The 23,412-nt window shown below is 40.4% G+C and overlaps 1 protein-coding gene across 2 annotated transcripts in view; it reads left to right on the forward strand.

Moving 5' to 3' along the window:
• Positions 1–301: 301 nt before the first annotated feature.
• RIMS4 (regulating synaptic membrane exocytosis 4) overlaps positions 302–23,412 on the forward strand; it is a 93,244-nt gene continuing 70,133 nt past the window's right edge. The window contains exon 1 of one of the 2 annotated variants that reach the window (XM_060772194.2): positions 302–1,138. In XM_060772194.2, the coding sequence (XP_060628177.1) occupies positions 1,042–1,138 (97 nt within the window). In that variant the 5' untranslated portion in view covers positions 302–1,041. The remainder of the gene's footprint in view (positions 1,139–23,412) is intronic. The other variant, XM_060772195.2, reaches the window with a different exon arrangement.

Consider the following 23,412-nt stretch of genomic DNA (forward strand, 5'->3'; position numbering starts at 1 on the left):
TAATGTTCAGATGGAATTCCTGGTGTAAATGAAGAAGCTCCCACTAATGAATCTCCCAAAGGCAGCGCTAATGTCATCATGAGAAGCAGAGTCCTGCACCTCCTGAACCCTCCCAAATTGAGGGACTGTGTCAGCTCCTTAACTAAAGGGGAGGGGGGAGAGAGTGAGGGAGTAAGAGCGCATGCGCCCTCCGTCCTTTTTTCGCCTGGCAACGCCGGCCGCCGCCAACTCTCCCTATCAGCCTCGGAGAGCCCCCTCCCTTTCTCTTGGCCAGGCCTGCTCTGATTGGCTCCGCTGCCTCCCAAGGAGTGACGTCACGGCCGCCCCTGCCCCTGGACTCCGGATTGAATGAAGGGCCATTGAGCGCGGAAAGGCGAGAGCAGCGGATCCCGAGTCGCCTTCCTCTCCTTTGGGGGCCCAGGAGACCCCACGGAGCGGCTGCAGGTGGCTCTGCTTATCTTCCTCAGCAAGCCTCCTTGGAAGAGACTCCTGCAGAGATACAAGAAGAGCAGCAGGAGCAGCAGAACATCTGCAAGAGAGGGAGAGAGAGAGCAGCAGCCGGCATCCGCTTTCTTCAGGGACAGCAGCTGCATCCTCCTTGAGCCTCTTCTTGGCATGGGAAAGCTCCCCTGACACCCAGCATCCTTTCCTCCTTTGGGTACCACTCACAGCCTTCATCCCAGCATCCTTTCGCTTTTGGGTACCACCAGCATCCTTCATCCCTTAGATACCAACAGCATCCTTTCTCCCCTCTATCTACCTCCATCCCTTGGGTACCACTCTTCTCCTCTTCCCCGCTCTTCCCAAACTCAGCAGCATCTCCTTCCTCCTCTTAGTCCCCTTCTTCTGTGGGCCACTCGGGGTCCCCGTCCCCGCTCCCCTCTCCAGCCCACCTCCAAGCCTCCCTGAGGCCCCTCCACAGCAGCCAAGACGCCGCGGGCTGTGCTCCGAGTGAAGAATGGGACGTCGAAGCTGTCCAAGCCGCCGCCGCCGCCAACGTCCGAAGCCCCCGGAGGCAGCGGTGGGACTTCGGGGCTTTTCATGGAACGGTCGCAGAGCCGCCTCAGCCTGTCCGCCTCCTTTGAGGCCCTGGCCATTTACTTCCCCTGCATGAACAGCTTTGATGAGGAGGACGCAGGTAAGGACAACTGGGAATAGTGGGGCAAGTGACAACAGGAGGGAAGGGGGTCTGTGAGCCTGAGCCTGGTTTGGAATGACAAGGGAGAAAATTTATTAATTTCTTTTATTTCCCATGTTTATACCCCACCCTGAGTCCCCTTCTCACCCCCAAAGGGGATTCAGGGTGGCTTCACAACAGGCATCAATTTGATGCCAACACATACAATTATAAATAAGAGTTACAATTAAAACCAATTAGTTAAAACGTCAATTATTAAAACATCAATTGAAATCACGGAAATCCAAATCATAGTCCAAGGTCTGCCCATTGGCCAGTCACATTAAATGACTCTCATTATTGTATTGCTACATTTACTGCTTGAATGCTTGGTCCCACAGCCATGTTTTAAGGACAAGAGGGATGGGGCTGACCTGATTTTATTGGGATGGAGTTCCACAGATGAGGGGCCACCACTGAGAAGGCCCTGTCTCTCATCCCCACCAGTCGCACTTGCGAGAGTGGTGGGACCAAGAGGAGGGCCTCCCTCAATGATCTTAGCCTCTAAGGTGGTACATGGGGGAGCTAAGTTCAGACAGGTAAGCTGGGCCAGGACCATTTAGGGCTTTTTAGGCTTTTTCCCATTTCAGGAGCAATTTGAGAAACCGCAAGTTGCTTCTGGTGTGAAACAATTGGCCATCTGCAAGGATGTTGCCCATGGAAATGCCTGGATGTTTGCTGTTTTACCATCCTTGTGGGAGGCTTCTCTCATGTGCACATGAGAAGCTGAAGATGACAGAGGGAGCTCAACTCACTCTCCCCCAATTTGAACTGCTAATCTATCAGTCAGCAGTCCTGCTGGCACAAGGGTTTAGCCCATTGTGCCACTGAGGGTTAAAACCAGCATTTTGAATTGTGCTTGGTATAATTAAGGTGGGGCATTCAGTGGGCTTCCAAAATGGGGACAGGTGGGACTACAAATCCCCTCAAAGGCCTGGCCAAGCGAGCTGGAGGTGGTGGGACTTATAGGAAAACACTACTATACAAGAAGCCTGGGTGCAGCATGGGTACTGTGCTGGATTCCCTTTGCTCCCCTCTTCAGATGTACCTTTTCATCCTCTTTCCTCAGCCATTGAGAATAAGAACCAAAGCCAGTGGCTTGTGCCTACGTTTGTCCTTAGGAAGATCCATTAATTGAAAGGTGAATGAATAAATATCTAGGCTGGGGTGGGGTCAGGCTGGGAGACAGAAATGTCTACCCACTCCTGCCTTGACTGTCATTCTTCACTGTACCAAATATATAATAGTGTGATGTAAAGGAGTTGCTTCCACACTTCCAGCCTCTCCCACACATTTCCAGCTGTGGTAAAAGACCATGAATGAAACCAAAGGAGATGTTTTACATTTTTTGCGTGCTGCCACCCATGGAGAAGGTCATTCAGGCTGGGGATATGTGGGGTGTTTTTCTTCTCTCCACCTCTTCTGCTCCAAATCTTCGTGTGTGTCAATAGTGAAGGAAGAGGAAACAAATTAAAAGAAGCAGTGGAGAAGCAGTGGATTTAACACTGTGTAGGTCAAGGGCATTTTGGAGACAGGTGACAGGAAAAAGGTTTGATATATAGAGCAATGAAGTGGCTGGTGGTAGAGGAGATTAAGGTATGAATGGGTTAGTATTGGTTGGAAATGCTAGTCTAGGGGCCAAAGAAGTTGTCAGGGCTGCGTGCATAAAAGGTGTGGCTTATGTGGTTTTTCACTTGTCCCCCTGCATCTGTGAACTGATGGTCTCTCTGTGTGTGTGTATATAGATATATCTATATAAATAAAAATGTAATGTTCATTTATGGGATTAACATAACTCAAAATCCACTGGACAATTGACACCAAATTTGGACACAACACACCTATCAGGCCAACGAGTGACCATCACTCATACAAACACCGAAAAACACAGCAGAAGAGGCTTAAAAAGCCAAAATAAATAAATAAATAAAAATACATTGCAACACATGTGCAAAACCACATATATACGCAAACACATATATACACAAATATATAAGTTAAAGGTTTTCCCCTGACATTAAGTCCAGTTGTGTCCAACTCTGGGGATTAGTGCTCATCTCCATTTCCAAGCCAAAGAGCCAGCATGACTACATGGAGCACCGTTACCTTTCCTCCAGAGTGGTACCTATTGATCTACTCACATTTGCATGATTTCGAATTGCTAAGTTTGCAGAAGCTGGGGCTACCAGCAGGAGCTCACCCTTCTCCCTCGATTCAAACCTGCAACCTTTTGGTAAGCAAGTTCAGCAGCTCAGCAGTTTAACCCACTGCACCACTGCACTGCACGCATACACATATATACACACACAAAACACATATACACAGAATGGGCCACAGCAACGTGTGGCAGGGTACGGCTGATATATATATATATATATATATATATATATATATAGAGAGAGAGAGAGAGAGAGAGAGAGAGAGAGAGAGATTGAGAAAGGACATATCTCAATTGTAGATTATGGCTGTTCTTAGTCAACAAGACATTGGACAAGATGAACCAGATATCTGCGAGCACAGTTTTGGCTTTTCAGCAGGGTGGCAATTTAAAGAGGCACCGACTGACTCAATCTCTGCCTGACTCAATATGAGTGATGGATGACACCCCCATTTAAGCCGCCTGATTCCCTTTAGCGATCTGCCAGCTGCTTCATCTGCACATGTTGTGTATATACGCACCGTGAAGCATACTAAGTTAGGATCCTGAATTAGTGTGCATGGGATTAAAGGGTCATTTTTACCCATAATCAAGTGAACTCCCTGCCTTTTGATTTACACTGAAGTCAGTGTATTTAGAAAAGGACAGTGGAAGTCTTAATCCTTCTATTAAGCTCCTCAAGCCTTCTGGATAAAGTGATGAAAAAAGAAAAGTTTAAATACAACTGGGGGGAAAAATCCCTTTCTGACTGTACATTCTGTCCAAGCTGTGCAAACGTCAACATGGATCTTGTTGGAAGAAAACACCACCTTGGGTGTCTGCAAGGCAAGGCTCACTGCTCCGAGAATAAACATTCTCAGTACAAGCCACAGCTAAAGTATGCTTATGTTGTGACAAGGCTATAGCTGTACAAGTTAAAAGCAATCTGCACTGAAGTCCATGGAGCCTAAAGGTATTGGTTAAATGATATGAGCCTAAATCCAGATACTAACTGCAATTGCTAGAGTAGACCCATTGCATCCACTGACTGTCACAATTTATGATCTAGTTGGGGTCAGGAATGGAGTTTAGAACATCATGCTGAGAATGTTTCTGACAAATGAATCCAGTAACCAGTTGACTTTGAAAAGTAAGGTCATTTTTCCTGGTAGGAGCATAGGTGTTTCTATATCAGAGGAGAAAGAAATGAGCATTTTATCCACCCATTAAAATTAACTTTAATTATAATCCTCACTGACCAGGATTGGTTTCAATTATCTCCACATAGCAATAGCTTAGCCTTACCATAGCCAGAGAAGAGTGAGTAGGTAGTTGAAACTGGATGTTTTGAATGGCAACATATTTTGTTGTATAATTTGTTGTCTCATTATTATTATTATTATTATTTGAAACACAACAAGATGAGTCCACAGCAGACAAGATCACTCTGCTGGCTATTGTATTGGATCACATCAGACACGTGTCAGACAAGTGTCTAGGACTGTATGATGTATCGGCAAATAATGCATGCAGATCCCAGTAAGGTGGCCTTCTGCAGCTGGCAGATGGTAATTTTGTCAGTGCCGATTGTGTTTAAGTGCAGGCCAAGGTCTTTAGGCACTGCACCCAATGTGCCGATCAGCACTGGGACCACCACCATTATTATTATTATTATTATCATTATTATTATTATTATTAACTTTTCTCCCACGGATAGGACACTAGGTATCAGGAGATATGCTTGTGGTATTTTTCTGCCTCATATACCAAGATCACATGGCTGGCCTTTTAAGTTGACTTGCATGTTGACTTGCAAAGGGGAGGTGCCTTTTGCTTCTTCAATTCAGGCAGCAAAATGTCTTCAGATTTGGTGGTGTACCTAGGTGGCTTCAGAAAATTTGTGAAATGGCCCAGAGCCAACATTCACCAAGTTGTACTGCTACTTCTTTGAATCTATGGCAAGAACATTGTCATCTCCCAGTCTTATTTATTTATCTATTTATTTACCTTACTTATATACCGCTGTTCTCAGCCCGAAGGCGACTCACAGCGGTTCACAACAAATATGAACAGCAAAAATTCAGTGCTACAGTATAGAAACAGTTAACAACCTAACACATTACACAATTAATAAACAGTTACTACAATACCCATTCACTGTCGTCTCGTCATCAAAAACATGTTCCAGATTCGTCATCCATTGTTCCATTCCAGTGTTCATTAACCAATCATTGCACTAATTATTGGAACGCCTGCTCAAACAGCCAGGTCTTCACTTTTTTGCGGAATACCATTAGAGACGGTGCTAGTCTAATGTCCGTAGGAAGGGCGTTCCACAGCCGAGCAGCCACCACCGAGAAGGCCCTATCTCTCGTCCCCGCCAGCCGAGCTTGAGAAGCAGGTGGGATCGAGAGCAGGGTCTCCCCGGAAGATCTCAAAGTCCTGGTGGGTTCATAGGCAGAGATGCGGTCGGATAGGTAGCTTGGGCCGGAACTTGAATATTACATGTCACAAGAGAGAAAAACCTTAGGTAATACTGGACAGGAACAGAAGGAAACAGACTCACATCTTCCCATTTTTCCCCCTGGAATCTGATCTTTTCTTGAACACCAGGGAAGACATTGCTCATGATATGTATGAAAACTATGCAACTTTGTGCAGTATCACATCAGCCGTTGTTGACAACATGGATGAAAGCGATAGTATTAAAAATAACAAATAGCTTAGCTTTCTAAAAAATCATGTCAGAAGTGAATTGGAGTCATTTCTGGTGTGAGAGAATTGGTTGTCTGCAAGGACGTTGCCCAGGGTTTTAGTGTGCTGCAACGCTCCAGTGGGATTCCTTCCCAAGCAATCCTCAGAGCTTGAGATACTTGTCTGTTCTTAAGGTGAAAAGCACACGTCTGCATTTTAGATGGATTAGGAATCAGCTGGTTTTCCCTGTAACAGGCAGTAAGAGCACCTAAAGCTTTGGAAAACTTCTGTTCAACTATTTCAAAGCTCCCTGCTTGAGTGGTGATGGCATGATCATCAGCATAGATAAAACTCTCTGTTCCTTCTTTCAATGGCTGATCATTTGTGTAAATGTTAAACATCAATTGAGCAAACACTCTCCTCTGTGGCAGACCGTTCTTTTTTCGCCTTCTGCTTCTCTGGTCCTGGAACTCTTATGTTGGTAATAGCTTACCTGAACTTATCTATAACATAAAGAGTTATTAATTAATAAAGATATGTGTGAATTTGAAGTCACTTCATACACTATTTCATTACACTTCATCTAAGGTGGATTTTGTTACTTATAGACTATAACTCCTAGAGTATTTCAACCCACATACTCATTAGGAATTCTGTCTAAAAGAAGTAACGTTTCCAAATCTAATCAATAGATATGAGCCATGTAACTACTATTGCTTGCATATTTTCTTTCTACATGTGGGTTTATAACCTGTTGCCTTTGGGTTTTTTTTTTAAAGTATGACTGATGTGCAAAGAACATAAAGTATTAGTGTGCTAATTAATACTTTTACAGTGTATATGACACTGAAAAGGAATTTGCACTTAATGGATGTGATGTGGTGTTAGAGAAAACTGTAAATCAATATAAGGTATATGTTGGTAACAGGACATTGTTGTGACTATACATGTGACCCTCTAATTTCTGGATTTTTAAAGTAGTCAAATTCAAACTCTTGCAAATTGAAAAAAAGTCATTTGTAGTCCAAAAGATGTAAACATTCAGTGTGAGGCAGAAGATTTAAGATTGTGATCTTCCAGCTACTAGTTAATCTGATGGCCTACATTTGAACAAAAGAGCTTGGAGTATATGTACAGTGGTTCAGTTGATTGTATGATGTTGTGCTTGAAGTAATACAATTACAGAGAAAGAACTCTAGATTGAGGTTACTGTGTTGCCACATGTGTTACTTCGAGGAGGCAATGGCTGTCTAAAACCAGCTGTTTTTCAAAATAACATGAACAAGTGACAACACTGCTCTTTGTGTGGGTGTGATATGCAATGTTTACTTGTTACTTTTTGACATTGTGAAGTGCTTTAGGGAACATTTTGAGTCTTGTTTTGTAAAATTTTATGCCGTTTACTTTTAAAAAAATAGATAGCTATGGTGGATAAACAGGCCCGTAGCCAGGATTTCGTTTCGGGGGGGCTAAAAATTTTTTCAGGGGGGTTTCGGGGGGGGGGGGCTTAGTCTGAGTGAAAGAGGGTCTAGCCTAGCAAACCTTTTGTATCATTACCCCAATACCCCCATGCATATGGGATATATTGAGTATGGTGATCAGATCATGATATGAATAAACATAACAGTTTAAATAATGCACCAGTAAGGCCTTTTCGCGAACCACCATGAGAATTTCGGGGGGGGGCTGAAGCCCCCCGAGCCCCCCCCCCCCCCCCCCCGGCTACATGCCTGTGGATAAAGTGCCATCAAAATGCATTAACTCAACATTGTAGATGCAGCCTATGTAACATCTTCTGGTTCACCTCCCTCCCAATCATGCCCCCAAATAGATGACAGAAACATTAACTAGTGCTCTATTTGCCAGTAGAATGGACTGCTTGAAGTGATGATGGTTGGTAGAGTAGGTTGTGGGAAAGTTACTATTATGGTAATAGTGTCACATTTTAACATCTGTGTTTGATGAAGAATCCAGTGTGTTTTGAAAGTGAGTGTGATGTATTTTGCACTTTCACCAGCCTGATAAAGGTATCACTCCGATTTGCATTTTGGGTTGTGTTGAAATTTCCAATGAAAGGGCTGGTGAATTGGTAGTTGTGACAACAGCAGCAGCAGTTAGCTGGGCAAGGAGAAATAGTGAATTAATTTATGTATTTTAAAGGAGGTGATAAATTGATATAAGACAACAACAACAACAACAACAACAACAACAACAACAATAACAAACCTGAAAAGTTACAGAAAATGAACATGTCAAGCTACTCTGGGACTTCCAAATTCAGACAGGCAAAGTTTTGGAGCATAATACTCCTGACCTCACAATCGTGTTAAAAAACAAAGTATGGATAGTTGATGTTGCTATCCCAGGTGACAGCAGGATTGAAGAGAAACAACTGGAAATGCTGACACAATATGAGGATTTAAAAATCGAACTGCAAAGACTCTGGCACAAGCCAGTCAAAGTGGTCCCAGTGGTGATTGGCACACTGGGTGCAGTGCCTAAAGACCTTGGTCTGCACTTAAACACAATCGGCACTGACAAAATTCCCATCTGCCAGCTGCAGAAGGCCACCTTACTGGGATCTGCATGCATTATTCGTCGATACATCACGCACTCCTAGGCAATTGGGAAGTGTCCAACAAGTGATCCAATACAACAGCCAGCAGAGTGATCTTGTTTGCTGTGGATTCATCGTGTTGTGTTTTCAAATAATAATAATAATAATAACAACAACAATAACAACAACTTTGTTTATATCCCACCACCATCTCCCAAAAGGGACTCGGGGTGGCTTACCAGGCACTACTAGTGAGTATATAACATAAATAGTAAATGAGTATAAAAATAATATCACATAAAAGTACAAAACAACCACTATCAATAAATAAAATAACCAAACCACAGTTTATTATTATTATTATTATTATCTTTATTTGTACCCCGCTAGCATCTCCTGAAGGACTCGATGCGGCTTACAAAGGCCAAGGCCTCAATAAAACAACAATACAACAATACACATAAACCATAAAGCAAATCAAAACATTAAGCAATAACAATAAACAGTAATAACAATACACTGTAGCACAATAAAACTAAGGCCGGGCCAAGTGTAGATGGGTACAGATTAAAAGTGCTGAGTATGACAGTTGAAATATAAGGATTTTTGGGTAAGTGCAATGTGCGGACAATCTTAAGTCTCTAGTAAAGTGCTTTTGGGACATGTTGCTGGGGTTTCCTATTCTGGAAAGGCACACCGGAATAGCCAAGTCTTCAAGCTCTTCCTAAAGACTGCCAATGTAGGGGCCTGTCAGATGTCCTTGGGGAAGGCGTTCCAGAGTCAGGGGGCTACCACAGAGAAGGCCCTGTCCCTCGTCCCCACCAACCGCACTTGCGACGCAGGTGGAATCGTGAGCAGGGCCTCTCCAGATGAACGAAGGGAGCATGCAGGTTTATAGACAGAGATGCAGTCACGCAGGTAGGTGGGTCCCAAACCGTTTAGGGCTTTGTAGGTGAGCACCTGCACCTTGAATTGGGACCTGAAAATGAACGGCAGCCAATGGAGCTCCTTGAACAGGAGGGTTGAGCTCCTTGAACAGGAGGGTTTAAAATGAAGACCATCTGTAGTTAAAACTAGCTGCCTTTAATTCACAACTAAAGTGCCGAAGTGTCAACCTCATATGGGCCCATTTCAGCCTATTCAAGGCCAAAAGCCTGCTTAAAAATCCATGTTTTTAGGCTGGATCAGAAGGAGTCAAGGGTATATTTAAGGCTGAGTTGTTTTGCTGATTGTGTTTTATTTTAATTTCATCTGGAAGCAGCCTCCAACAAATAAGCTGGACCTAAATGAATGTGTTAGTGGAGCCAGGACTTGAAGAGTCAAAGTACTAGGAGTTTCCAACTTTTTAAAAATCTCCTCTGAGTTTAGGAGCAACCCTAAACATAGCTTTATAAATATGTGTGGAATGGATTTTCCTAGCAATATAAAATATTTTAGACTGGTAGTGCTTTCAGTAAGTAATTAAAACCCATTTGCTTTTTTAAAAGATATGTTCTGAGTGGAGACAAAAACTGGAAACGGTTTATGCACAAAGATTCATGCACCTGCATGTTTTGATCCTCACTGTGGAATGTAGTTATGTCAGTAAACATGATGAAAGCTTGTACTTGAAAACATTGCACTACTCTATAGTCTCAGTTGTGTCTATGCCTTCAAGTTAGCCTCTCTTCGCTTTTACTTATCTTCTGTCCAAACAGCTTTAATCAGGACAAAAATTTTTTTAGGAAAATGACAAAAGTCAAGTCAATTATCTTCAGATACTCCGACTGAATAATATAGTAGCCCATACAATTTGGCCATTATCCCATAGCCCGTACAGAGCATAAATCTATTCTGCATCTGTACACTGGGAAATAAACATGTTCACACCTGCAAAGCACTTCCCTGCAACATCCTTTCATGCCTGCAAATCACAGCTTATTTCTGGGCAAAATAATTAAAGGCTGAATACTTATAAGTACTCTCTTTTTTCTGATTACTGACTTGAGATAACAAGAAAAACAGCTTGTGATGAGCCACTCCACAAATGCTGAATTTGGACTAACAGTTGTGCATTGCTGCCCTAGAGTATTTTTTAAATGAAAGCAGACATTTCTTAGTAAGGACCTGAGTGGCTAAGCTTGCCAAAATGCCTGGCCCTCATCCCTATGATTTAGTGCTGACCTACAGGAGGTTTAATATTGATTTTATCATGTAACATCTTCTGTTTGTAATGCTATGTCTCACTTTCTCCTCCACTTTATATTAATTCCCCTTCTGCTCCCACCATGGCCCATTCCCTTGACATTGTATTTTGACCTCAACCATGTCATCTGTCATGAGCAATTGTGCTTGCAAATCTGTCTGTCACACACTGCAGATACACTGATATTACTCCGACATCGCAATTACTTCCTTTGCCTCCTGAATTATTAAATGGAAACACTGTGTACCTAAATCTATGCCAAACCATATCAAGGCCTAAAGAGCAGTCAGACTTTTAGGTGAAGAAAGTGATTTCACAGCTGAGTGATCATTAGAAATCCATCTCATAACTAAACTTCTATCTCTGCCAGTAGAGCATCAATCTTGGCCATCCCTTCTCCTTCCCCTTGAAGATACCCAGCTATATTTTCAGCAGGAAATAAGCTGGAAAAAAATTTATGAACTAAATTTCAACTCAAGGTTGAGCAGTCAGTCTAATTTATGCCGAGCTACATAACACCTGCTTTTAAAGCAACCTATAAATTTATTCTTGCTGCCACAAGAATCCCATTTCTCAATCCTTCTGTTGTCCTAAGAAAGTATATATTTCCACCAAATAGACTTTTAAGATCATTTTATTGAGAACAAAATGATTACGAGAGAAAGCCCTAAAACTTATTTCAAGAGCTAATGGAGCAGTGAAACTATTGCAGGATGCCCTCCAGTATCTCACAGATGAAAACCAGAACATTCATGACCAAGCAACATCAGAGTTTGGCCAAGGTGGCAAAATATTATTAAAGAAGAACTACACATAGTCTAGGGGAGGGTGCAGCAGTTTGCTTTTATCTGATCCTATTGGAATCCCCCCCCCCCTCGAGATAATGAGTACAAATTACATAGAATAAGCAATGGGATTAAGCAATTGACAGAAAAAGAGAAGTGGAAGAAGGGAAGAGAAAACAGGAAATTTTAAAAGCTGCTGGAAAAGTGAGACATCAGAGGATTAATTGGAAGGGTCCCTGTCAGGACTGCTCTTTGGGCTGGGCTTAGCACCGTGGGTTAAACCACCATCTGCAGAAAATCTTGCTGATTGAAAGATTGACAGTTCAAGCCCAGGTTGGGGTGAGCTCCCACTGTCAGCCCAGCTCCTGCTTACCTAGTAGTTCAAAACAGCAATGTGAGTAGATAAATAGGTACCACTCTGGCAGCAAGGTAATAAAAGGTGCCCATGTGGACATGCCGGTGATTCAATCAGGAGGGCATCTACAAACAACAAAGCTCCTCGGCATGGAAGATGGAGCGACATTACCTCCCCATGACCGGAGTTGAGCACAGCCTCCAGATGGGAAGTCTGTCTTTGTTAATTGAATGTTCGCTGTATATGTGTTCTGTAATCCACCCTGAGTCCCCTCAGGGAGATAGGGCAGCATATAAATAAAGTATATTATTATTATTATTATTATTATTAACCATCATTTATATCTCCACATCAAAATCCATGGAGAAGTCCTGAAAATAGCAGATAGAATAAAATCACATGAGATTTTCATAAAAGGGAATGAAGGGAAGAGCGGCTATGGAATATAGGCAAATATTGCTGAACATATACAGTCATGTAAAACAGATCACTAATGACATCTACATCTTCTTGATCCTCTGTGTGGGAGCTTATAGCAGCTTCCTAAAAGCCAGCAGTGTATTTATGGCTTTTCATGGTTCAACCCTGGCAAGCTTACAGTACTGCACACTCCTCATTGCTTTCTGACACTCACTGTTTTAGAGACGGAAACTAAAACAAAAATGCTACCTGAAGCATGTTTGATTGCTGTGAAAATTAACTTTAGATAGGGAAGAAGAACAACTTGCAGGATAGTTCTTCACAACTTTCTCTTTTAGGACACATTTTTAAGGATAACTAGTCTCAACTAGTGGTTTAGCAAAATATCACACATAATGTTGGCATTGGAGGTGTAGCTTGAGAGCATCGTGAAAAGATTGTCTCACTGATGGAGTAAATTCATTTTGTAGTAATTCCCTCTTTTCAAATTACTTTGGTGAGGTTTTTTGCCCTTCTTCAGAGTTCCTGTTGCTGTCCCCATAAGAAAATCCTCAAACCTTTTTTGGAAGAAACTTTAGCAGTTATAGCAGTTCTGTAATACTGTATAGCCAACTAAATGTAAATGTATGGTTTCGGTTCATGTCATAATGCCATATATACTTATGCAAGAAAGAACACAAATAAGAAAAAGTTTATAGACATGATTCCCCCCCCCCCCCATGTGTACCTTTATCGTCTTATAATTCTGGATTGTTATTTTTTTGTAATTAAAATGTATAAACGCTTAACAGGAGTAAATATTCCAACAGTAGAATAGTGTCGTGAAATCACGCAACAAATTTTAATTGTGGTTTGCAACTCTGTGCTTTAATGATGTGAGCACTGCATTGCTGCAGGGAAAATAATTTTAACACCTTACATACATTTGTAATTTAATATGGAATTTATAACTGATAAAATCATCATTATAGCATTTTCTTCCTTCTATCTAAATATATATACATCTTGGAAATCCTCGTGGTTATCAAGTTAAACATGAGCCAACAATGTGATGCAGCAGCTAAAAAAGCCAATGGGATTATGGTTTATATAAATAGGATTATAATGTCTAGATTGAGGGAAGTCCTGCTACCCCTATATTCTGCCTTGGTCAACCCACACCTGGAATACTGGGTCCAATTCTGGGCACCACAATTGAAGGGAAACGTTGACCAGCTGGAATGTGTCCAGAGAAGGGTGACTGAAATGATCAAGGGTCTGGGGAACAAGCCCTATGAGGAGTAGCTTAAAGAGCTGGGCATGTTTAGCCTGCAGAAGAGAAGGCTGAGAGGAGACATGATGGCTATGTATAAAATATGTGAGGGGAAGTCATAGGGAGGAGGGAGGAGGGAGCAGACTTGTTTTCTTCTGCCCTGGAGACTAGGATGTGGAACAATGGCTTCAAACTACAGGAAAGGAGATTCCACCTGAACATTAGGAAGAACTTCCTAACTGTGAGAGCTGTTCAGCAGTGGAACTCTCTGCCCCAGAGTGTGGTGGAAGCACCTCCTTTGGAGGCTTTTAAACATAGGCTTGATGGCCATCCCTCGGCGGTGCTTTGAATGCAATTTTTCTACTTCTTGGCAGGGGGTTGGACTGGACAGCCCACAAAGTCTGTTCCAACTCTATGATTCTATGACTGGACTAAGAAGCTGGTGTGACTGGCTCAGGGTCACCCCAAGGACATCACAGAGGCTTAGTGTTGGGAGAGATCATAAAAGCAATCCAGTCCAACCCCCTGCTATGCAGGGAAGCACAATCAAAGCTCCCTTGACAGATGGCCATCCAGCCTCTGCTTAAAAACCTCCAAAGAAGTGGACTCCATCACTCTGAGGCAGAATATTCCACTGCCAAACAGTTCTTATGGTCAGGAAGTTCTTCCTAATGTAGATTTCCCCCCTTGAGATTTGAATCTTTTGCTCTACGTCCTTGTCTCCAGAGCAGCAGAAAACAAGCTTTCCCCTAGCAGAGTGAGTTCTTGAGTTCATGTTTCCTTGGTCCTAGTTTTGCTTGCTAACCACATGTCCACTTTGGCTCACGAAAGTGGTATAATCCCAGTAAAAAGCCCATGCTTATAGAATTTATTCAGTTAAATTCCTTATTATATTATAAATCTTTCCAAATCCTGAACTAACACTAATGGGTTAAAACCTTCAAAGGCATAGCCAGACTAATTGGACCAAACTTCTTGGAACAGTAAAGAGCCTCAGGTGTCTGATTCTCTGTTCCCTCGAATGACTGAGCTACATGTGTCCCGCAACCTGTTCACATTCCCTAAACTAGGCTACTGGCAGCCCTCAGGTGTGATGGAAGTGCCAGCATGGAATGAAAACTCAGCTGCCAATCCAATTTGCTTCTTCATCTGGAATGCAGGGAAAGTCCACTCTTAAATGTCTTCTTCATTGTAGAAATAGGATCCCATCAATTCAGAAACTATAGTATTAACTACTTTTCAAAGCAGTCAGTATCCTATCACATCCTACCAAGTGTCTTACATCGTTGTTTAGATATGATGGAATGACAGGCTTGATTGAGTCTGATGTGTTTGTTGGCCATAATGAAATGTTAATTTGATGGCTTTATAAAAGTACAGTTAAGCCCGCTTGGCTTGAAGTATCGCAGCCTCTCTGGACACTTGTGAGACGTGCATTTCGCTCACTGGCAAATGTTTGTTGTTGGAACAGATCTAACGTTGATTTATTTTTTTCCAGAAGATGTTGACCTAATGGCACTTTTGGCACTTGATTGGGGTTTGTACTTTCATCACAGACAATGGGAAAAAATAACCTACCTTTCATGATTTAAAATATTACTATGTGCTTTGAAGTAAGAATGTTACGTAATAAAGTTAATTCATCCATACCTTAAGTTATGTCCCATCTTTCTTCAAGATTGGGAATCAATGTAGCTAATGCTGCTCACAGTAATAAGCATAGAAAGGCTACAGGGCACACAGATTCTTTGGAACAGTGTTGTCTTTAGTATTAGGTTTGATTTATATTTATTTTTAAAAATGTATATCCTGTGCTTTTCTTCTGACACGGGGCCTCAGATAACTTACAACAAGATTGTTGTTGTTTATTCGTTCAGTCGCTTCCGACTCCTCGTGACCTCATGGACCAGCCCACGCCAGATCTCCCTGTTGGCCGTCACCACCCCCAGCTTCTTCAAGGTCAAGCCAGTCACTTCAAGGATACCATCCATCCATCTTGTCCTTGGTCGGCCCCTCTTCCTTTTCCTTCCATTATTCCCAGCATATTGCCTTCTCCAAGCTTTCCTGTCTTCTCATTATGTGGCCAAAGTACTTCATCTTTGCCTCTAATGTCCTTCCCTCCAGTGAGCAGTCAGACATTATTTCCTGGAGTATGGACTGATTTGATCTTCTAACAACACATTTTTTTAAAATCAAAAGTGGTGGTGAGTTAGTAGGGCTTAGTGAAGAACAAAGGCATGTGTTGCCCACAAAGGAAGCCTTTAGAAGTTGCAAAATCTCAGCAAACTTCTAGCACCATCATCCCAGCACCTGGCTAGCCTGTCTCAAGAAACTATCTGGATTGACAAGTCCTATGATCACATATGCTAATGTGTAGAAGCAGGATTGTTTTGATCTTATAATCATTAACACACAGTGCATCTTGGAAATATATTCACATATATTCTGCTATTGTATAACAAATAACTGATTGGATCTTCCCGTGGTCCAGAGCACTCTCAGAATTTTCCCCCAACACGGCAGTTCAAAAGTGTCTATCTTCCTTCACTCAGCCTTCCTTATGGTCCAGCTCTCACATCCATAGGTTACAATGGGGAATAGCATTGCTTTAACTATGCAGAACTTCAAGATTAACAAAAAGAAAACCTCATACTCACCATATTTACCACACAGAGAATAAGTCCTCAACAACATGGGTTAACAACAGAAAATTCTTACTGACCTATTATTCTTCCTGGCAGGTTTTCCTGAGTGTGAAGACCCTCGTTTTTTCTACCTGGGAATGAATAATTAGAAATATGCTTCCCATCTCCATTTCATCACCACCATTACCACTATTGGCTCTGATCTCCATTTCTCTGTTTTCCAGTGAAACTGACAAGGTAAAGGGAATTCTTTGTCAGTTCACTGATGCTTCCAAGGTCGATAAACGCAAGAAGGCAGTTTTCCCTTGAGAGCTGAGGTGGTGAAAGAAACAGCTCTGCCACAGCTGCACAAACTGATAGAAGGAGAAGGTGATGAAAGACATGATTGCCTGTTGGACAGAGGTTGAAATGTTGGGAAGAAGTCACGTTCAAATGCGTGTGACAATATGGGATAAAGGTGGCAAGTGAAGAACTGAAAATTTGTTAAGTCCCAGATGGCTTCAAAATAGTCATTGAATCCATCTTTTTGCACGCCATCAGCTGAGTAATAATATTAGCCTGATTTCTGTGGCTTATCTTATCTAAAATAGATCCACTGAAACAATGAGATTTATCTATGCATTAATTTACCATTCAACAACAATTTATTAATTGGATAAACTCTAGTTGGGACTTACCAACAGGATTCCAGATGATGATAATCATAATCATAATATAAATAATATGGAAACTTGCAATTTCCAGAAACAATTGGAGTGATGGTGTTTGGAAAGCACTCTTAAACTGCATGTGTGAAATACTGATATTCAGGAAGAAAAGGTGGGCAGGAATATAATGTTTGTTTGGATTGAATTACTGACAGCTTGTTCTTATATGAATGTATCCCTGGATATGTTTCTGTCGAAGAGCAAATGTTCTCTTGCCACTTCCAATTCATGTAAAATTAAGTCCCATGCAATATTTATTAACTCAAAACTATAGCTTTCCCAGCTTTTAAAAAACAAATCAAAACACACACAAAGGAAAGAAATCCTTTGGTGTGTCAGTTTTCTGTCGGGAGGAATCTTGAAATGCTTGTAGCTCCATCACTTGCATGTATTAGGTCTGAGAAATGCACGCATTTCATTTACTGCAGTTGCACACTTATCATAAGAATCACATGAGTTTGCTAAGCAATATGTTTCCTATTTATGTGTGTGTGTGTGTGTGTGATTATTTACTTGTTATCCTGCATTTCCCCCCAAACTGGGACTCAAGGTGCCTTCTCACAAGATTAACAGAAATATATAGATACAAACATAAAATGTTATAGTATCAAAATTTAATTTAAGGAAAAGCAATTTAATAGCAAGCCAGTAAAAAACACACAACTGTCTTCCCAATATAAACCTACTGTTTAAAAGAATGAGACACATGCATGTATTTTGTGCATAAATCAGTTCAAAAAGATTCTAACCACTTGTAGCCTTTTCATGTGCTCTAGGCATTTCACATGCATTACCTAGTTAAAATCTTTATGAAAATCCTATAAGTCAATATCGTCCATGTTGCAAATGAGAAAACCGAGGCTAAAGCAATGTTTTGCTTGAGGCCCTCGAATAAGTTCATGCAAAGGGAAAATCTGAATGAAGAACTTGCTTATTCATAGCTCATTCTCTTGACCTGGTTACACTCACTCATAAAATAAAAATATAGATAACAAGAAATCCTAATACAGATAATTTGACAGTTGACGACTTGGAGGTTTATGAAACCATTCCTACATTCCTAGATCTGGACATTTTTTTACTATCTAAACCAAATAACTGCATTTTACTAAGTTAAAAAATAATGTTCAGCATTATCTATTTTTTTTTCAACTGGGTTAATTGTTGTTCCAGCATTCTTTCCAATGTGAAGGATAAATGGAGAAAGTGTTAGTGCCAACATTTTATGTTTTGTGCACATTTTCCAATGAGAAAAACCCTAGAAATTAACAGCACATTTAAGCAGAAGCTTCCTTCTGACTGAGTTTAATCACCAAGCCTTGAATTCTGATCATTGCAGTCTGGATTTCTGTTTGATATTGCTGTCTTTGAAGTGATACAGAGAAAAACACCCAAATTAAGCAATTTGAATGGAGCATTATATTCTCTTAACAGCTGTTCTGCACTTTGGATACCAATCAAGTTGTTTTAAAGTGTTACATAGAATTCATTTTATTGGGTCCGCACAGGAAGTGTTTCCTTTTCAGTGATAGATCACAGGAACCTTATCGCATTTTTTATATCTGTAATGTTGAACATAGGTGAATAGACATGTAGCCAGACTATCTTATTATAATGTTTTTATTATCTGCAACATGGCATTAGTTCTTTCCAGAGTAAGCAATATCCACCTGAAGCCCCTCAAGGCTCTCCTCCCCAAGTGGTTGTAAAAACAAGGATTTGTGTTTAGTTTCATGGACTTATTAACCTGCATCTTCTCAACTACCTCAGTTATGGTTCTTCTTCATTGTTGAGGTTATTATTAAACTGCATCTTCTCAATGGCTTCATGCTGACTTCATGTTTAATCATAAGTAGTAAGTATTCTCTCCTAGCATATTTGTGAAATATATTTCCATTATCTGACAATATATCTATACTCCAAAATTATAGCAGTTGGGTACAACTGTAATGTAGTGGCAGCCATGATTTTCATGTTAGTTTGGTGGTGAACCAAATCAAGATTGAAGGAGATACCCAACCACCTGAATCTGTTTTGAGGATAGAGTTCAGCACCTTGGATAGCGCCCTATTATAGCTACATTTATAACATGGAGTCACATCTAGAATTATTACATAATCATCATGGCCTGTTATCAAACATACAGGAGATGGTCTAATAACTATTTCATTTAAATGTTAAGTATGTATTGTAACTAGTCAAGGGTTTTGCCATATTTGAGCCTGCAAAATATAGTATTTAATGCTTTATTGGATAATACAAACAATTTTGGAATAGTCAGCCCCTTTCCTACTCAATATTCTTGACTTTATGAGGTGGTAGGAGTGGAAACAGTGGTTAGAGATCTAGATTTGAATCACTGGGTTATGAAACATATTGGATGACCTTGAGCGAATCTCTGTATCTCATCCTGGACCATTTCACAGGTGAGTGGTGAGGATGAAGCAGGAAGGATGAAAGCCAGGAGAATTAATTGGAGGGAAAATAGGATATAAATGTAACTGAGCAGTTTGAACCAATGGTTCCTAACTTTGCATCCCCAAATGACATTGATCTACAATCCAAGAATTTTTAGTGACTCATCTATATAAATAAAAATGTAATGTTTGTTTGTGGGATTAGCATAACTCAAAAACCACTGGACAAATTGACACCAAATTTGGACACAATACACCTATCAGGCCAATGAGTGACCATCACTCATAAAAACACTGAAAAACACAGCAGAAGAGACTTAAAAACCCAAAAAAAACCCCAAAAATACATTAAAATGCATGTGTCAAACCACATATATACACATATACACAAATATATATACACACATACACACATATATACAGACACACAAAACACATATACACAGACTGGGCCACAGCAACACATGGCAGACGACGGCTACTTCCCAATAAAGTGGGGAAATGTTTGGGTAAAGATTTTTTGCTGTCTTTTCCTCTCCTCCCGAATAGCATAGCTACACAACATACAGTAGGTGCTCCTTAATTGAAAAACCTCAATTTTGTTATTCACTCTCACTATAAAAATGTAGAATAGTCATTAAGTGAAGACTCATTAACTGCTTTACCTCCCTGTTGGGGAAAAAGCAACAAGAGAAGGCTGTAGGGAAATCTAGAGAAATATCATTGCAAATCCCATTGGGTTTATTTCATTATTCTTCTCTGCTTCTAAGGGTGCTTTTAAGAGACCAGATCCATCGTGCCGGTGCAACAGCTGAAATCCCTGGTACAGATGTTGCATAAGATGGTTATTAAATAAATTGCCTCGTGTTACGTAAATAAGCTATACTACTTTAAACAGATGAGGAGCTGCCTTAAGCAGAGACATTACTTTGGCCCGGCAATAAGCCCCGTAATGATATCTGTGGTGGGACGTGGCTCTGTCCTATTTTGATCCAGACAGGCTGTCTGACTAAAATTTGCAGTTCAAGCTTTTGAGGAGCCAGATGACATTGTTTGCCAGACACCTTTTTAGTGCATCCATACTCCCCAGATTTGGCCTTTATTTCTCTGCAATCTCACTTCTTGAGCTACTTTTGGAATGTCCTAGTTTATCCTTCTCCCAAATTACCCCCTTCCCTAGCAATCAATCAATCAAATCATTTATTTCGGTCATTGACCAGCACAGAAAATAGTCACATTTTCATACAAACTTGGTATGTTTGGTACATTAAAAATATAAATATAAATAGCTTCCCTAGCTTATTTCCAGTGCTGCAAAACTGAGTTCAAAGTGCAAAAATAATTTGCACTTAGTTAACTTAGCCAAGGATAAACTTACACTGTGGTTGTATTCATTTCTTGTTCAGTGCAGACTAGTCCTTGATAAGCAAATAAGGAATCCACAGAGGGAAATTTAATTATAGTTTTATTCTCATCCCTCCATGTTTAGAATTATGAAATAGTACTAAAATGATTTTTTTAAGAAACAAAAGAAAAGAAAGCAATGAAAGGCCAATCTTTACAAGGAACTGGACAAGCGGGCATCTGAAAGTCAGTGCAAATTGTTGTTCACTACTAATACAAATTCAATTGAACAGCAAACAGTATAAGAAGACACAAGATGAAAACTACTGACTGATGCATCTTTGCTGAATTGTACTTTGTAGTAATTCATGGAAGGGTCCAGGCTAGGTGGCTATGCCTTACCAAAATGTACTAAGAACTCAATGTTATACAGAAATATGAAAAAAAAATTAATTAAAAACTCCCAAAGTTGTGAGGATCCTTGAACTGTAGACTTGGAGGATACCGCATGGGTTATTTTGTTCAACATGGTACCTAAAGCACTCCTGAAAAATGTCTGTGCAATCTCTATTTGAAGACTTCCAAGAATTGAGAGACCACCATGTTCTAAAGCAGGGGTCCTCAAACTTTTTAAACAGAAGGCCAGGTCACAGTCCTTCAAACTGGTGGCGGCCAGATTATAATTTGAAGAAAACATGAATGAATTCCTATGCACACTGCAATATCTTATTTGTAGTGCAGAAAACACTTTAAAACAATACAATAATTAAAATGAAGAACATTTTAAATAAATATAAACTTATTAGTATTTCAATGGGAAGTGTGGGCCTGCTTTTGGCTGATGAGATAAGATTGTTGTTGTTGTTTGCTTTCAAGTCATTTCAGACTTAGATTGACCCTGATCGAGGGCTGGGTAAATGACCTTGGAGGGCCATATCTGGCCCCCGGCCCATAGTTTGAGGTACCCCTGTTCGAAGGCATATCCCACTATTGAACAGATCTTACTTTAAAGAAGTTTCCTTTTAATGTTTAGGTGGGATCACGTTTTGAATCCATTGGGTTTATTTTCTCAACTCTGGAGCAGTAGAAGACAGGCTTGCTACATCTTCAACATGACTTCTCTTTATGTATTTAAAGATAGTTAATGTTCCTCTTAGTTTTCTCTTCTTCAAGCAAAGCATCCCCAGCTCCCTTAGAAATGACTCCTAAGGCCTGGTTTGACATTTAATCAAACACTGGATATATTCCAGTTTGGGAGTGCTGAACACAATATTCCAGGTAAGATTTGACCAATGCAGAATAGAGTAGCACTACTACAGTACTTCCATTGATCTGGACATTATACTCCTTTGGACACAATTGTGATGGCTTCTTTTTTCTTTTGGCTGCTGTGTCATACTGTTGACTCATGTTCAGGTTGTAATCTACTAAGTTCTCTAGATCTTTTTTACTTGTATTGCTTTCAAGCCAAGTATCACCCATTCTGTATTTGCATATTTTGTTTCTACATGTGGTACCTTGCATTTATCTTTGTTTGAAGGCATTTTGTTAGTTTTGGCTCAACTCGCCAAAAAGTATCAAGGTCATGTTGAATTCTGATCCTGTCCTCTGTGGTATGTCACATATCAGTGAAATTTCAAGAATGTCAAACATTTTTTTAAAAAAATTGAACAAGAGCAAAATTATGTCATGGTGTAATACTAGAATTTTTCAGTTCCTTTCAGAAGTTCCTTCTTGAACATGTGTTTAGACATTAAAGGTGTTTTCACATGTTATGGCATCAATTTTATCAATCATGTTTTATATTTAAAACCATGTTGTATTATAAAAATGTTAATCTAAAACAGTAGTTCCCAACCTGTGGTCCGTGGATCAACAGTGGTCTGCAAGAACCAAAATATGGTCCGCGTCCTCACTGTTACTATACTGTTACAATGAGAGCAACTGGTCTCATCAGCCCTTCTTATAGTGCTGCAGCTTATTAAATATGGTTTTCTATGGGTGAGCAAATGGCAAATACTGGATGGCATATGTTCTGTATCAGAAACTAGAGCTGATGTGGTCTACTCAATTCCATTTTCTGAATTAGCACCAAACCAAATCTAAAGTTGACCAAAAACTGATTCGTAACCGTTTTGGTACTAATGTTGGAGGGTGGTCCCTGGTCAAAAAAAGGTTGGGAACCACTGATGTAAACTAAATGAAAAAGTAACAGATAGTCCAATAAGTTACTTTTACCCCTAACCACATAATGGCAGTGAATTGCTTTTCAAGCACAGTCATGAGTTACAAGAACATATTATCCTTTAAAAGTAACCTTTGAAGCTCTCCAAGCATAACATTTGCTCTCTCACTCACTTTGTCCCACTCCTGCTTTTGTCAAGATAATTAAACACTCAAAAACCTAATTTTCTGGACTATATCTAATATCACTGAATTGGTATTAGACAATTGCTGCTATCAAATATTTGCTGGTAATTCAGCAAATATATTACCAACTGAACATTCAACATCAAAACGTGCAAAGAGAATATTTGAAGAAGGTAGTCTGTGTTTTAGGTCTATAGGGGACCGGCAGAATCCAAAGAAATACTTCACTATTATCAGTAGTATTTCCACCACCTGGAATTTAAGGTGGATTAGGGCATAGAAAAGTGAAAAATCATCAGGCAAAGATTTTTTTTCCTGGCAGGGGAAGGGCTGTGACTGTAGAAAGCTCTTTCTATATTACAGTTGT

This window comes from Anolis sagrei, chromosome 4 (genome assembly GCF_037176765.1).
Source record: "Anolis sagrei isolate rAnoSag1 chromosome 4, rAnoSag1.mat, whole genome shotgun sequence".
NCBI lineage: Eukaryota > Metazoa > Chordata > Lepidosauria > Squamata > Dactyloidae > Anolis > Anolis sagrei.